Source organism: Topomyia yanbarensis, chromosome 2 (genome assembly GCF_030247195.1).
Source record: "Topomyia yanbarensis strain Yona2022 chromosome 2, ASM3024719v1, whole genome shotgun sequence".
Classification (NCBI taxonomy): Eukaryota; Metazoa; Arthropoda; class Insecta; order Diptera; family Culicidae; genus Topomyia; species Topomyia yanbarensis.
The window spans coordinates 437804532-437816882 of NC_080671.1; the positions used below are offsets into that span (position 1 = coordinate 437804532).

The 12351-nt window shown below is 43.8% G+C and overlaps 3 protein-coding genes across 5 annotated transcripts in view; all 3 read left to right on the top strand.

The window, feature by feature from the left end:
* The window catches only part of LOC131685570 (G protein-activated inward rectifier potassium channel 3-like), a 432523-nt gene that overhangs the window by 24217 nt on the left and 395955 nt on the right, over positions 1-12351 (top strand). The gene's annotated exons all lie outside the window — the stretch shown is intronic.
* LOC131681021 (uncharacterized) lies at positions 2639-6208 on the top strand. Its single transcript, XM_058961729.1, has one exon. The coding sequence runs from the start codon at positions 2639-2641 to the stop codon at positions 6206-6208; it is 3570 nt and encodes a 1189-aa protein (XP_058817712.1).
* Positions 6347-6835, top strand: LOC131681023 (uncharacterized). The gene has a single exon (XM_058961730.1). The coding sequence runs from the start codon at positions 6347-6349 to the stop codon at positions 6833-6835; it is 489 nt and encodes a 162-aa protein (XP_058817713.1).

Consider the following 12351-nt stretch of genomic DNA (forward strand, 5'->3'; position numbering starts at 1 on the left):
ATTATTCATAACTTCAGGAACCTGGTCACGGTTTTCGTAAATCGTTCAGTTCACGAAATCGTGACCTTTTGTTCATGAATTTATGAACAGATTTTTTTCCGTGTAGCGCACTGTCTAAACCATGCATATGATATGTATTTACTTAAACATTTATATGTTGCGCAGTTAAACAATTGCTTTGAAACCTACTATTTTTGTCTCGATAAAGTTCAACTTCGAGTTAAACTACAATATATTTCTTTCGTTTCGTTTAAATGACTTTAAATTGCCGAATAGTTTGAATAGTGCTTCGATTTTCGCTTTACCATTTCGATCAATGCGTTGAATTTAATGCATACCGATTTAAAACAACAGCCAGTACGGTACCATGGGGCCATTCATAAATGACGTAGCACTTTAGGGAGTAGAGGAGTATAGCAAATTTGTGACGAGGGGGGATATTGTGACAAAATGCTACGAGGGGGAGGAAGGGGCCGAAATTCGCCGAAATAGAGCGACTTCATTTGTGTACGGCCCCAATGGGTAGGGTTACGATATGGGTCGAGCTAACTAGTGCTCAACATTTACGCACAAATCAATTAGCCTTGATTCTAATCTTTTTTCTTGCGGAACGAGTACCTAAATAACTCAAATTTTTCCGACACGCACCGAAATGAGCAAGAGAGTGTGCCGGTGTAAATAAATCGAGTTTCCAGGTGTTCCACGAAGCTCAAAACAATCGGCTTTCCGAATTTGAGAACCGTCGATTTGTTTTTTGTCGAAGTTTAAAAGCTTGTAGCAAAAAGCAACGCGGTACTAGATTCATCGCAACGGCATGCTCTCAACTAGCACTGACACTGAGTGCCGTAACTCTCCGGTTGTGGTGTGCAAAGCAGTACACAGTATCTGTCGGTTACTGCTATCGTAACCAACGTTCGACCAGAGAATGAGCTCGCCCAAGCAATGCTGAAAGTTATATATCCGAAGATGACGTCATCGGCAAAATCACACAGCCAATCAGAACCATGCAAGGGAGACATCACTAGCGCTAGGCCGCTGTATGCAGGTAAAAGAATGACACGTACGATGTTGAATGAAGAAGATTGTAGTTCTTTATTCGCGGATTGAATCGGAAGATTGTATTGTAAACATTCACAAGTGAATCAACTTTTAGTTCACAAATGAATGTGAGATTGTATTCTCCAGTTGGGTTAGGTCAACTTTATACTGCAAATGCACATTATAATCATTATTTGGGAGTATATTGCACTAGAGTCCACTTGAAATTGATGTTGTTGTATGCAGGGAATCGTTTTATGAAATTATTTCTGGGCAAATGCATGCTTGTACATGACATACATGAAAATTGTATTGTATAGTTGTAAATTCATTACTGCGTAGACAGCAGGGTGCATTTTAAAAATGTTCCTTTTAAAATTTTCGAGTATTAGCGGTGCTTGCTTACATTTGCAATTCTCATCTGCTTTGCAGTGGAATTTTCTGCCCTCCTCCTGGATAACTTGCAACAGAATCTTTTTTTGGCTACAGCGTCGTTTCATTCTAAAAATTGTTTTTTTCCACCTGATCGAGCGAGAAAGGAATTAAAATCTTAGGGAATCTTGAACACCCCGAATACGATCCACAATCTGCGATCAGTGCGATCTCATTCCTAACCACGGTTATTCTTGGCCTGTCTCGCTTCACGAGAGCAGATAGTAAATGGAAGAGGTGCGAATAGGCCTTTTGCTTCGTACTTCTCACGATAGCCGGTCAGCTGTACCATGTACATAGAAGATCAAATCAGATCCAATAAACCGTCGTGTGATACACACGTCTTTCGTTCGCCAAAAAATACGTTTTTTAGTTCTCGCAATAAAGTGTATTTTTTCGTTTATAAAATTGAAAGTGTTTAGAAGTGTCCGAAGAATCCAGACTTGCGCGCGCGAACATTGGTCCTTCGAACCGGATTTCGATCCAGTGAAGTGGTTCTCGGACACTTTCTAAAAGACAGTTTAAAAACGGTGGACAATCTCCGTGATTGAAGTGCGGTCAGTGAACTTTACAAGCGGGCATTGACCCCTATGCGAAGACCGTCAAGTGACATTTGTAAGCGGCTGGTGATAGTGCGCGAAGAAGAGCATCACCATTTTCGACGCTAGTTGATGCCATCGTGAGAAGACTTCGGCGCCATCGCGGATCGGAGCGCGTGTTTCTGCAGCAGCTATTCAGCGGCGACAACAATTAGGCGGTCATCGTGCAACGGCAGATTTATCCCGGACGGGGATTCCGAGCGGAATTAAAGGGAGTATAGCGCATGACATTTGTGTGGTGGCGCATTTGCATGTGGCGCATGTTATGTTGTGTTGGCTGGAAAATAAATAATTAAGATTATGCGAGCATTTTGTTTTTGGCAAGTGTGTCCCTGATAAAAGTTGGTCTCGAAAGTTCCGCTGGATTTTTCGCCTGTTGCTTTCCTCCCGTCTGGTTTCCCTCTGTTGCAGTTTGGCTTTTCTGTCAATTTTCGGTTTCGCGAATTAGTAGTGTGGAACGTCGAGTCGATCAGTCAATTTATTTTTAAAGAGTGCAGTGGCTGTTTCAATTAAACGGTTTGAATTTTGTGAACGGTGTGGTGAGTGCAGGCCAAGTGCAGTGATTCAAAATGGCAGAACTTAGATCTCTTCGTAAGCGGGAACACCAGATAGTGAAGGCTTTCGACAGCGTGCAACATTTTCTCCAGAAATACGATCAGGAGACTGATAGCGGGCAAGTGAACCTTCGGCTGCATGGACTTGAGGAAGATTTTAAGGATTTTCTTGTGGTTCGGAGTAAGCTTGAGTTTTTGCTGGAAGATGTTGAGGTCCAGAAACATGCTAAATCTGACCCAGACTTGAAGCAGGAGGCGTTGGAACATATGGACGATGAAAATGATCGTATTATGCAGGAATTTCGTGATCGATTCTACGCACTGAAGGCGGCGCTTGTGACTTTGCTACCACATTTCCTACCCCCACCAACGCCACCATCACAAAGAGGTCCCCATTCGTCAATTGCAGGAGATGATGTTTTCGGTGTGCACCCAACGCCGACATTTTCAAAAGTGAAGCTACCTGAAATCCGTCTACCGTCGTTCAGTGGTAAGATCTTCGAGTGGGTAACTTTTCGTGACACCTTTCAAAGCCTCATTCAAAACAATCCTCAGTTGACCGACATGGACCGTTTCACCTACTTGAGATCATCGTTATCAGGAGACGCATTGCAGGAGATTATTTCTGTGGGCTTGTCAGCCGTAAACTACAATGTTGCATGGGAAATGTTAGCGAACCGTTATGAAAACAAGAAGTTGATTGTGAAGGCCCATCTAGACGCACTGTTCGCTACAGAAGGGCTCAAGAGAGAGAGCTATGAAAAACTCAACAGTCTCATTAGTGAGTTTGAGAAAAACCTTCAGATGCTGGACAAGATTGGGCAAAACACCTCCGAGTGGAGCACCATTCTCGCATACATGTTGTGTTCTAAACTCGATTCCGCCACGTTGCGTCAGTGGGAAACTCATCACAATTCAAAAGATGTACCCACGTATACTGCTATGCTCGGCTTCTTGCGCAATCATTGTGATGTACTCCAGTCAGTGGCTCCTGCTAAATCCAACTTCGTCGATCATCGTTCCTCGAAACCAGCTGTCTGTCACACAGTGGTGAAAACCTCAAACAGATGCGCATTCTGCAGTGAATCGTGGCATCCTGCTTTCCAGTGTTCTGCATTTCAACGGATGAACGTTCCAGATTGTGTCGAGGCTGTCGCTAAACACAGACTGTGTCGAAACTGTCTGCGTCCAGGACATTACGCAAATTCCTGCGAAAGAGGGGTCTGCCGTCATTGTCAACAGAAGCACCATTCCATGCTGCATGGACTATCCAGATCCTCCGTTCCACACTCGCAGCCGAAACCTCCGACACAAGACGAGCAATCGCGACCGCCAAAGGCTAAGCAACACAATTCGAACCAACACACACACACCACCACTGCCAGCTCGCAGCGCACAAACAACACACCTCCAGCCACCAACACGCCCACCACAAGTCAAAATTATGTCGCACTCCCCATCACACCTACACACAACATACTTCTGTCTATCGCTCTCGTTACAATCAAAGATCGTTTTGGTAGAGCGACGCTGGCACGAGCTCTGCTAGACTCGTGTTCCCAGCACTGTCTAATGACTGCCAGTTTTGCGAGCAAGCTACAGTTCCGTGAGACCCCTACGTATTTGTCGGTTCAAGGGATTGGATCAGCTCGATCGGTTTCCACCAAATTAGTTAGTGCAGAGGTCGGTCCTAGGTCTAGGATCATTTCGCCATTCACTGAAGAGATGCAGTTCCATGTGCTGCCAAAGCTGACTGTGTTACTTCCGACGACGAGTTGCAATCCGGCCGAGTGGGATCTTCCGGATTCGACGTTGATAGCCGATCCCAGTTTTCACGAGCCTGGTCCGGTCGATTTGATTATCGGAGCTGAATATTACATGGACTTGCTGAAAGATGAACGACAAAAGGCTACACCATCAGGACCGACTCTGCAGAATACGGTGTTTGGGTGGATAGTCTCGGGAAGAGTTCCCAACAGTACAAATAGCGAGCCACGTTCGCTGGTTCACGTGTGCTCGACGGCGGAAATCGAAGAGCAGCTCACCAGATTTTGGGAATTGGAGACCTGTCGAACCGCCAGCACCAATTCCGTCGAAGAAACCACCTGCGAACAGTTTTTCAAGGAGACTACAGTAAGAGACGAGAATGGCAGATTTGTTGTGGCACTGCCAAAGAAGGAATACGTTATCAGCAAATTGGGAGATTCAAGGGCAACTGCTCTCAAACGGTTCATGGGACTCGAACGACGATTTGCAGCTAACCCAGACCTGAAGACGCTGTATTCCCAGTTTATACACGAATACCAAACTCTTGGCCACATGAAAGAGGTCATCGATGATACCGCCGCAGGGAAGACATTTTATTTACCGCACCACGCTGTTCTAAAGCCGGACAGTACCACCACGAAACTCCGAGTAGTTTTCGATGGCTCTTGTCGAACATCTACGGGCATTTCTTTGAACGACGGCTTGATGGTCGGTCCCGTTGTTCAGGATGACCTCCTCAGTATCACGTTACGCTTCCGTATCCACCGATTTGCAATAGTAGCCGACATCGCCAAGATGTACAGAATGGTTCGAGTTCAGGCAACGGATCAACCGCTACAACGGATCTTGTGGAGAGATTCTATCGAAGAGCCAATCCGTACTTTCGAATTGACGACCGTTACGTATGGTACCGCGTCTGCGCCTTATCTGGCCACAAAATGCCTGCAAAGTTTAGCCGAGGAAGGAGAAGAAACGCATCCAGATGCTGCTAAGGTGCTCAAACAGGACTTTTACGTGGACGATATGCTCTCAGGTGTAGACGACGTGAAGGATGGAAGGAAGTTGATTCAACAGCTGGTCGAGCTTTTACAGTCAGAAGGATTTTCACTTCGCAAGTGGAATTCCAACAGTAAGGAGCAGTTGAGGGACGATCGGTCGATCCTAGAGTTAGATTCGTCTAGTTCAACCATCAAAACGCTAGGACTTGTGTGGGAACCCAGTACCGACAGCTTTCGATTCACTATTCCAACCTGGAACTCCGCGGCTGTAATCACCAAACGAATAGTGCTCTCAGATGTCTCCCGACTGTTTGACCCATTAGGCCTCGTGGGGCCTGTTATTATTCAAGCAAAAATATTCATCCAAGAGTTATGGAAACAAGAGTGTTCTTGGGATGAACCTCTCCTGCCAGAGCTACAGGAATACTGGCAAGAGTATCGGAGAAACCTTGCTGGTTTGGATAGCCTATCTGTTCCTCGGTGGGTTGGAATATCTAGCAACATTGTAGCAGAGGAGCTACATGGGTTTTGTGACGCCTCTGAAGCAGCTTACGGAGCCTGTATTTATATTAGGACAGTTACAGAGACTGGATCTGTATCAGTGCGGCTGTTGACATCCAAATCGCGGGTTGCTCCACTTGAAAACCTGAAGAAGAAAAAGAAAAGGCAGTCCATACCTCGCTTGGAATTGTCGTCAGCACTGTTGCTCGCTCACTTGTACGAAAAGGTCGTACAAAGTCTCCGCATCTCCGTTAGATCATTCTTTTGGACGGATTCTATGATCGTTATCGTTATGATTATGTTATCGTTATCGTTATGATCACTACCATCGGAAACTATTTCATGCGGGACAGCAGTTGTTAATTTCTGGCCAGTGTACACCAGGAACTTGTTGCGACAGGTAATCCACGAGTGCGTAGCTTGTTTTCGAGTTCGACCAAAGGTTCAGGACCAGATTATGGCCGATCTCCCGGCTGAAAGAGTAACTCCCTGTTCGCCGTTTCAAAGAGTCGGAGTTGATTACTGTGGACCATTTTCAGTGGTCTATCCACATCGTCGTTGCCGGCCTGTAAAATGTTTCGTCGCAGTATACATTTTCCTTACTACCAAGGCGATACACTTAGAGATAGCCGCGGATCTTACGACGCAGGCCTTCCTAGCATCGTTGAAGCGCTTCTCGGCTCGACGTGGAAAACCCGAGCTGATAATGTGTGACAACGCAAAGAATTTTGTTGGTGCAAAACGAGAGCTGGATGAACTTCGCAAGCTGTTTCACAACCAACAGTTCCAGAACACTGTCGCAAAGGAGGCGGCAGACGACAGAATTGAGTTTCGGTTCATTCCAGCACGTTCTCCTAACTTCGGCGGGCTATGGGAATCCGCTGTCAAATCGTTTAAGACACTCTTCAAACGTACGATTGGCTTGCATACCTTGGTTGAGTCTTGAGTCAGATTGAGGCGATTCTGAACTCACGACCGCTCACCCCCGTTAGCAACGACCCAGACGATTTTGAAGCTCTGACACTAGGACATTTTCTAATACAGCGACCTTTAATGGCAATTCCGGAACCAGATCTTGGAGAGATCCCGGAAAATCGGCTGTCCGCCTGGCAAAAGACACAGCGATTCACACAGGTTCTGTGGAAAAAATGGTCGACGCAGTATTTGTCGAATCTGCATGATAGGACGAAGTGGACACGCCAGAGAGACAACATACGTGTGGGCACTATGGTTGTTCTCAAAGAAGAAAATTTACCTCCGTTGAAATGGCACCTGGCGCGTGTGACGGAGATTCAAACAGGTCCAGATGGGAATGTACGAGTGGTTAAAGTACGAACAAAGGATAGTAGCTACCAACGAGCAATCTCGAAGATCTGCGTGCTACCCATCCGCGATAATATTTCTTTACCAACCGAGGAGAACTAGGACTCCTTCATCGGCGGAGGCCTCCGCACACCAGTTAAGTTTTGTATTTCTTTCAATTTCAAAAAGCTAATGAAATGTCTTTTTCCCAGTCACATTCCGTCTTGATCCTTGAGCTTCTGGTATTCCCGTTGCTCCGAACGCTTATTCATGCTGTTCATCATCAGTTAAGGTAACTGTGTTGTTTCGGTGGTGGTTTATATTGCATGCATGCTGCATCTGTTTGTACGAGAAAGTTCCAGTACGGTTGATCTGTCAACCACATCGGCGCTCAGCGCCTGCGCGTGCTCGCGGCCGCGCTTCGTCCGAACAAACTTCTAATTCAAGAAACACGCTTGGCTATTTCGAGGTACATCATCAAATTCGTTTTCGAAGGAGGAAGTGCGCACTTCAATCTTCCCGCTGTATGCCGCGATCGTCAGCGGGCATGGCCAGCTCGCCAGTCGGTCTCACCAACGTAGCGGCTTCGTCGCAGTCGTCGTAGATGGATCTGCATCCTAGTATATCTCAGAGATGCCAAGGAATGTCACCTGAAGAAATCACAAAAACAGATGCAGGTCGTCGTCGCCAAAGGGCGATTGCGGAGGCCAAGGGGCCTCCGTTCCAGGGAATTCTTTTTATTGTAATCATTTTCCTCTTAAAAAGTTCCCTATATATGTTCAAGCATATCACCACCATCGAAGACAACCAGTCAGCCAGTCGGCGGCTCAGACCCGCTGTTCAATCCGATGTCCATCCTGCAAGTCCACCGGTCCATCAATCATACCTGAAAGCAGATCAACGAGATAATCCAGCACAGTTTAATCACCACCGATGATGCACCAGGATGTTTGTTACCCGCGAGCAAGCGGCGATCAAATACACGCAGCAGTTCCAATCCAGTCGACATGTAGATTGTCAACATAGCAGCAGCCGAACCAGTACTAGCGACCAGCAGTCACACGATCAACAGCCAGACACAACATCAGCTGTTTATCTGTGTCAAGGTCATCCAGGAAGCAGAATTAGGCAATCCATTAGACGTTTGTTTGACAATTCAGCAGTGGGTTCTGTCAACAAGTCTACTCCTGCGAACAGAAAAACTCGTCCGACAAACAACTTTGTTAGTCCGATTTGTGTGATGTCGGATCGAACCAACGATATTGTCGGACGTCGCACCCCTCGGAGTAACGTCAGAATAAGTAAACAAGAAATAATCAGCTGATCAGAAACGTCTCATGGATTGCCTAATAGCAAAATCACCATATATAGGTCAGATGCAGACCTCAGCAGCAGCAGCAGTATATAATGAACGTTGAAATTCGGTCAAGGTTGACGGTACCAGAAACATCAACAGAACCAAACACATTATGTATTATCTTTGAACTAGTTGTAAAAATAGTAGCAAACTAGTAGCAAAAATTATCAAACCATAATATTGAATTCATATAGAAGTAGGCAGAATAGGATAGCTATAGTATTGCAATCTAGTAGATTCCAAGGCGGCCGGCATATGATCGAGCGAGAAAGGAATTAAAATCTTAGGGAATCTTGAACACCCCGAATACGATCCACAATCTGCGATCAGTGCGATCTCATTCCTAACCACGGTTATTCTTGGCCTGTCTCGCTTAACGAGAGCAGATAGTAAATGGAAGAGGTGCGAATAGGCCTTTTGCTTCGTACTTCTCACGATAGCCGGTCAGCTGTACCATGTACATAGAAGATCAAATCAGATCCAATAAACCGTCGCGTGATACATACGTCTTTCGTTCGCCAAAAAATACGTTTTTTAGTTTGCGCAATAAAGTGTATTTTTTCGTTTATAAAATTGAAAGTGTTTAGAAGTGTCCGAAGAATCCAGACTTGCGCGCGCGAACACCACCAGTACATTGCAAGCTACTTACTTGACAATTAGAAATCACCAAGTGAAAGTTTTTTTTATTAGAATGCATTCATTTGCGATCCTTTCTGATTTCATTCAAAACACTATATATGTGGTGGAGAATGAATCATTGGGTGAACACTAACATTGCCGGGCGCTGGTGATCAGATTCAGCACTCATCGCAGCGCATTGTCTTGACATGTCTGTCTGCTACTGCTACTCTTTACGGCCCGACGTTCGACGGGAGAATGAACTCGCCCGAGGAATGATATTCCTTAAATAGTCGAGGATGACGTCATTCATAGAAGCGTAGTGTGCTGGGTGCTCAAAGCTGTCGTACGAGACACTATGGCCACGACGCTACTTGTTTGGCAAAAGAGCAACTACTGATTGAAATAGGCACGCGACACACTTATTTATAACTTTTCGTGTTCGTTTGAGTCACGTAGGTGCTCTTTATTGACGGCTCTGCCTGAGAAATCTGCAGAGATATTACATTATTACCAATATTTAAATTAGGCGTTTCTAAATCGGTTGGTGTATAAATGATTAAAATCCATCTAGTAATAGCGGATCTATAAGCGTGCAAATCTTACATAGTTTCGTTACATAGGACATATTTTAGATTTTAGATTGACACCTAGCCCCAGATAGTGGAGTAAAACATTTTCAATGTCAAAAAATTATAATTCAGGAAGATGTTTTTAACAAAATTCTTGAGAAGGTGTGGCTTCCCGGCGCTTGTGGTGTAGTAAAAATTTTAATATTCAAATTTTTTTAATAATTTGAAATTTTTTCAACAATATGGCATTGAGTTTTGTTTTGATGGGTAGTTTGTTGGCAGATGAAAACCAGTTGTTTTGGACATTTTCAATGCACAGGGGTCCACCAACGTGCCAAAAAAGATTTTTTTTCAACATTCTGGGAATGAGTTTCATATTTCGAGGCAAGTTGTTGGCAGTTGAAAATCAATTGTTTTGCACATTTTTAATGTTCATGCGGGTCCGCCAATGTGTCAAAATGGGAAATTTTTCAACTTCATGGGAATGATTTTTATATTGGAAGACAGTTATTATATTGGTTTATATTGGCAGTTATAAATCAATAGTTTTAGACATTTTTAATGCACATGGGGTCCGCCAATGTGGCATTTTTTTCAACTTTATGAGAGTTTTATATTAAAAGGCCTGCTGTTGAAAATCAATAGTTTTGGACATGCTTGGGTCCGCCAACGTGTTAAATAAGAAAATTTTTCATCATTTATATTATTGAGTTTTATATTAAAGGGATAGTTGATGGCCGTTGAAAATCAATAGTTTTGGACATTTTCAAAACTTGTTTTTGGAAAGCACCGCACACTACATTACACTACTGCGTTCACCTATGGAGCCGAATATACTCGTTCGGTTAGTACTCGCGCAAGTGAAGCTGTTCAAACCAGGTCCCTGCTTGGTGGCCATTTTTTCCTTGTTAACATCTGCCTTTGTTAAAATCAAAATAACCCAATGCAAGACCACGGGCGACAACGGCCTAGAAGCGGCTCCACACATTATAGTTTTCCTTGGACTCCTAGGGCGGGGGGTTAGGATTAACCGATTTCGCTCAAATTTGGACAGTGTCACTTTCTCATACTTTGCAATGATGCTGGGGTGTAGGTTACGAGTTTTTTCATATAAATTATTCTCAGCCTGCTGGGCAGTTTTATATTAGCACGCATGCAAGGAAGTGTAAATACTTTTACCTTCTACCATCGAGTACCAGAAAGTACAGTCGAGTTTAGCAGCATGACTAGAGACCTCGAAACAAAACCTGGGAAACAGACAACAAACTTGGTTGATATGAAGGTTATTACCGCTTTTGGAAAGTCATTCCGAGTCATTACGGCACGATATATTCTGTTTAATCCGATATACATATTTGTCCAAGATGGAGAGAAAGGTGGGAACATTTGACACTTTTGAGTGTATTAGTATTATACTTGCAAAATTAAGCATGGCGGCCGGGGCCCTTGAAGTAAACATCAACATCCGAACGAGCATTCTGATCCTTTGGCGCACGATGAAAAGTGAGAAAAGGCCGAGCTTCACTTCGGATCTATCGATTAGAACACTTATGGACACTTTTTACCTTGAAAAAAAAACCGATTAAATTAACTATGACCGTACCGAAACAAAACTTATGGCAGCAGAAGGGCCCGCTACGTCAACTGTTTGTGCTTTTCTTCTTCATATCCTCTTGTTTTTTCGGCTTCATCAAAGCAGTCACACACACACAGAAAAAAATGTGCACACCTGTATCCGTCTTGATATTTGTCTACCTTCTTCTTCTTTGGTAAAAAATGATTACTGAAAACGGTACATATGTGGGGGACGACAGGGTAAGACGGTATGGTGATGGTTTGAAACTTGAAAAATCGCAAATTTATCGCCAATAATTTACTTTACAATCTGTTTTTTCATAATTTCTAAAAATGATTCGTTGTTTTCAGAATTTATGAAGAAAATCGTTTTTTAGAGCAGTTATTGGCGATCTATTTTATGTGCTCAACTTTTTTTTCAAATACAATAATTAGGGACCATTCATAAATTACGTAACGCAAGTTGTGACATAGGGGGGAGGGGGTGTTAACTAGATCGTTACGTAACATGTTTTCATCGAAGAAAAAAATTTTTTTCTTGGAATTTGTTACGTAACAGGGGAGGGGGGGATGGAAAAATTTGTGACACTTTGTTACATGGGGGGAGGGGGGGGGTCAATTTTGGGCAATTTTTGCGTTACGTAATTTATGAATGGTCCCTTAAGCTTGAGCTTATGGTTATGGTTTGAATTCATTATTTTATTCAACCTTTTCTTTCAACCCTAACCATCGTATTGCCTTGTCTCCTCTCTTGGTTAGACATTTTGCCCATCACTCCGTCTTACCCCTCTGTCCTCTAAACTTTTTGTCTTTGAAAACTAACAGATCCAGGTCCGTTTTGTTTTCCCAATTAGCCCCTTATTCGCACTATCATTCAGGCACTTCTTAAAAGAGCAAATCTCTGCGAGTGGGTAAAAACATTTTAAAAAAATCCCAGAGTTAAATCGTTTCTTTCGCTGGTTATCAGATTTATCAAATATCCCGGTCATCATTTCAAGAATTCACATCCATTGCCATAAATTTGTGATTGGAAACGTT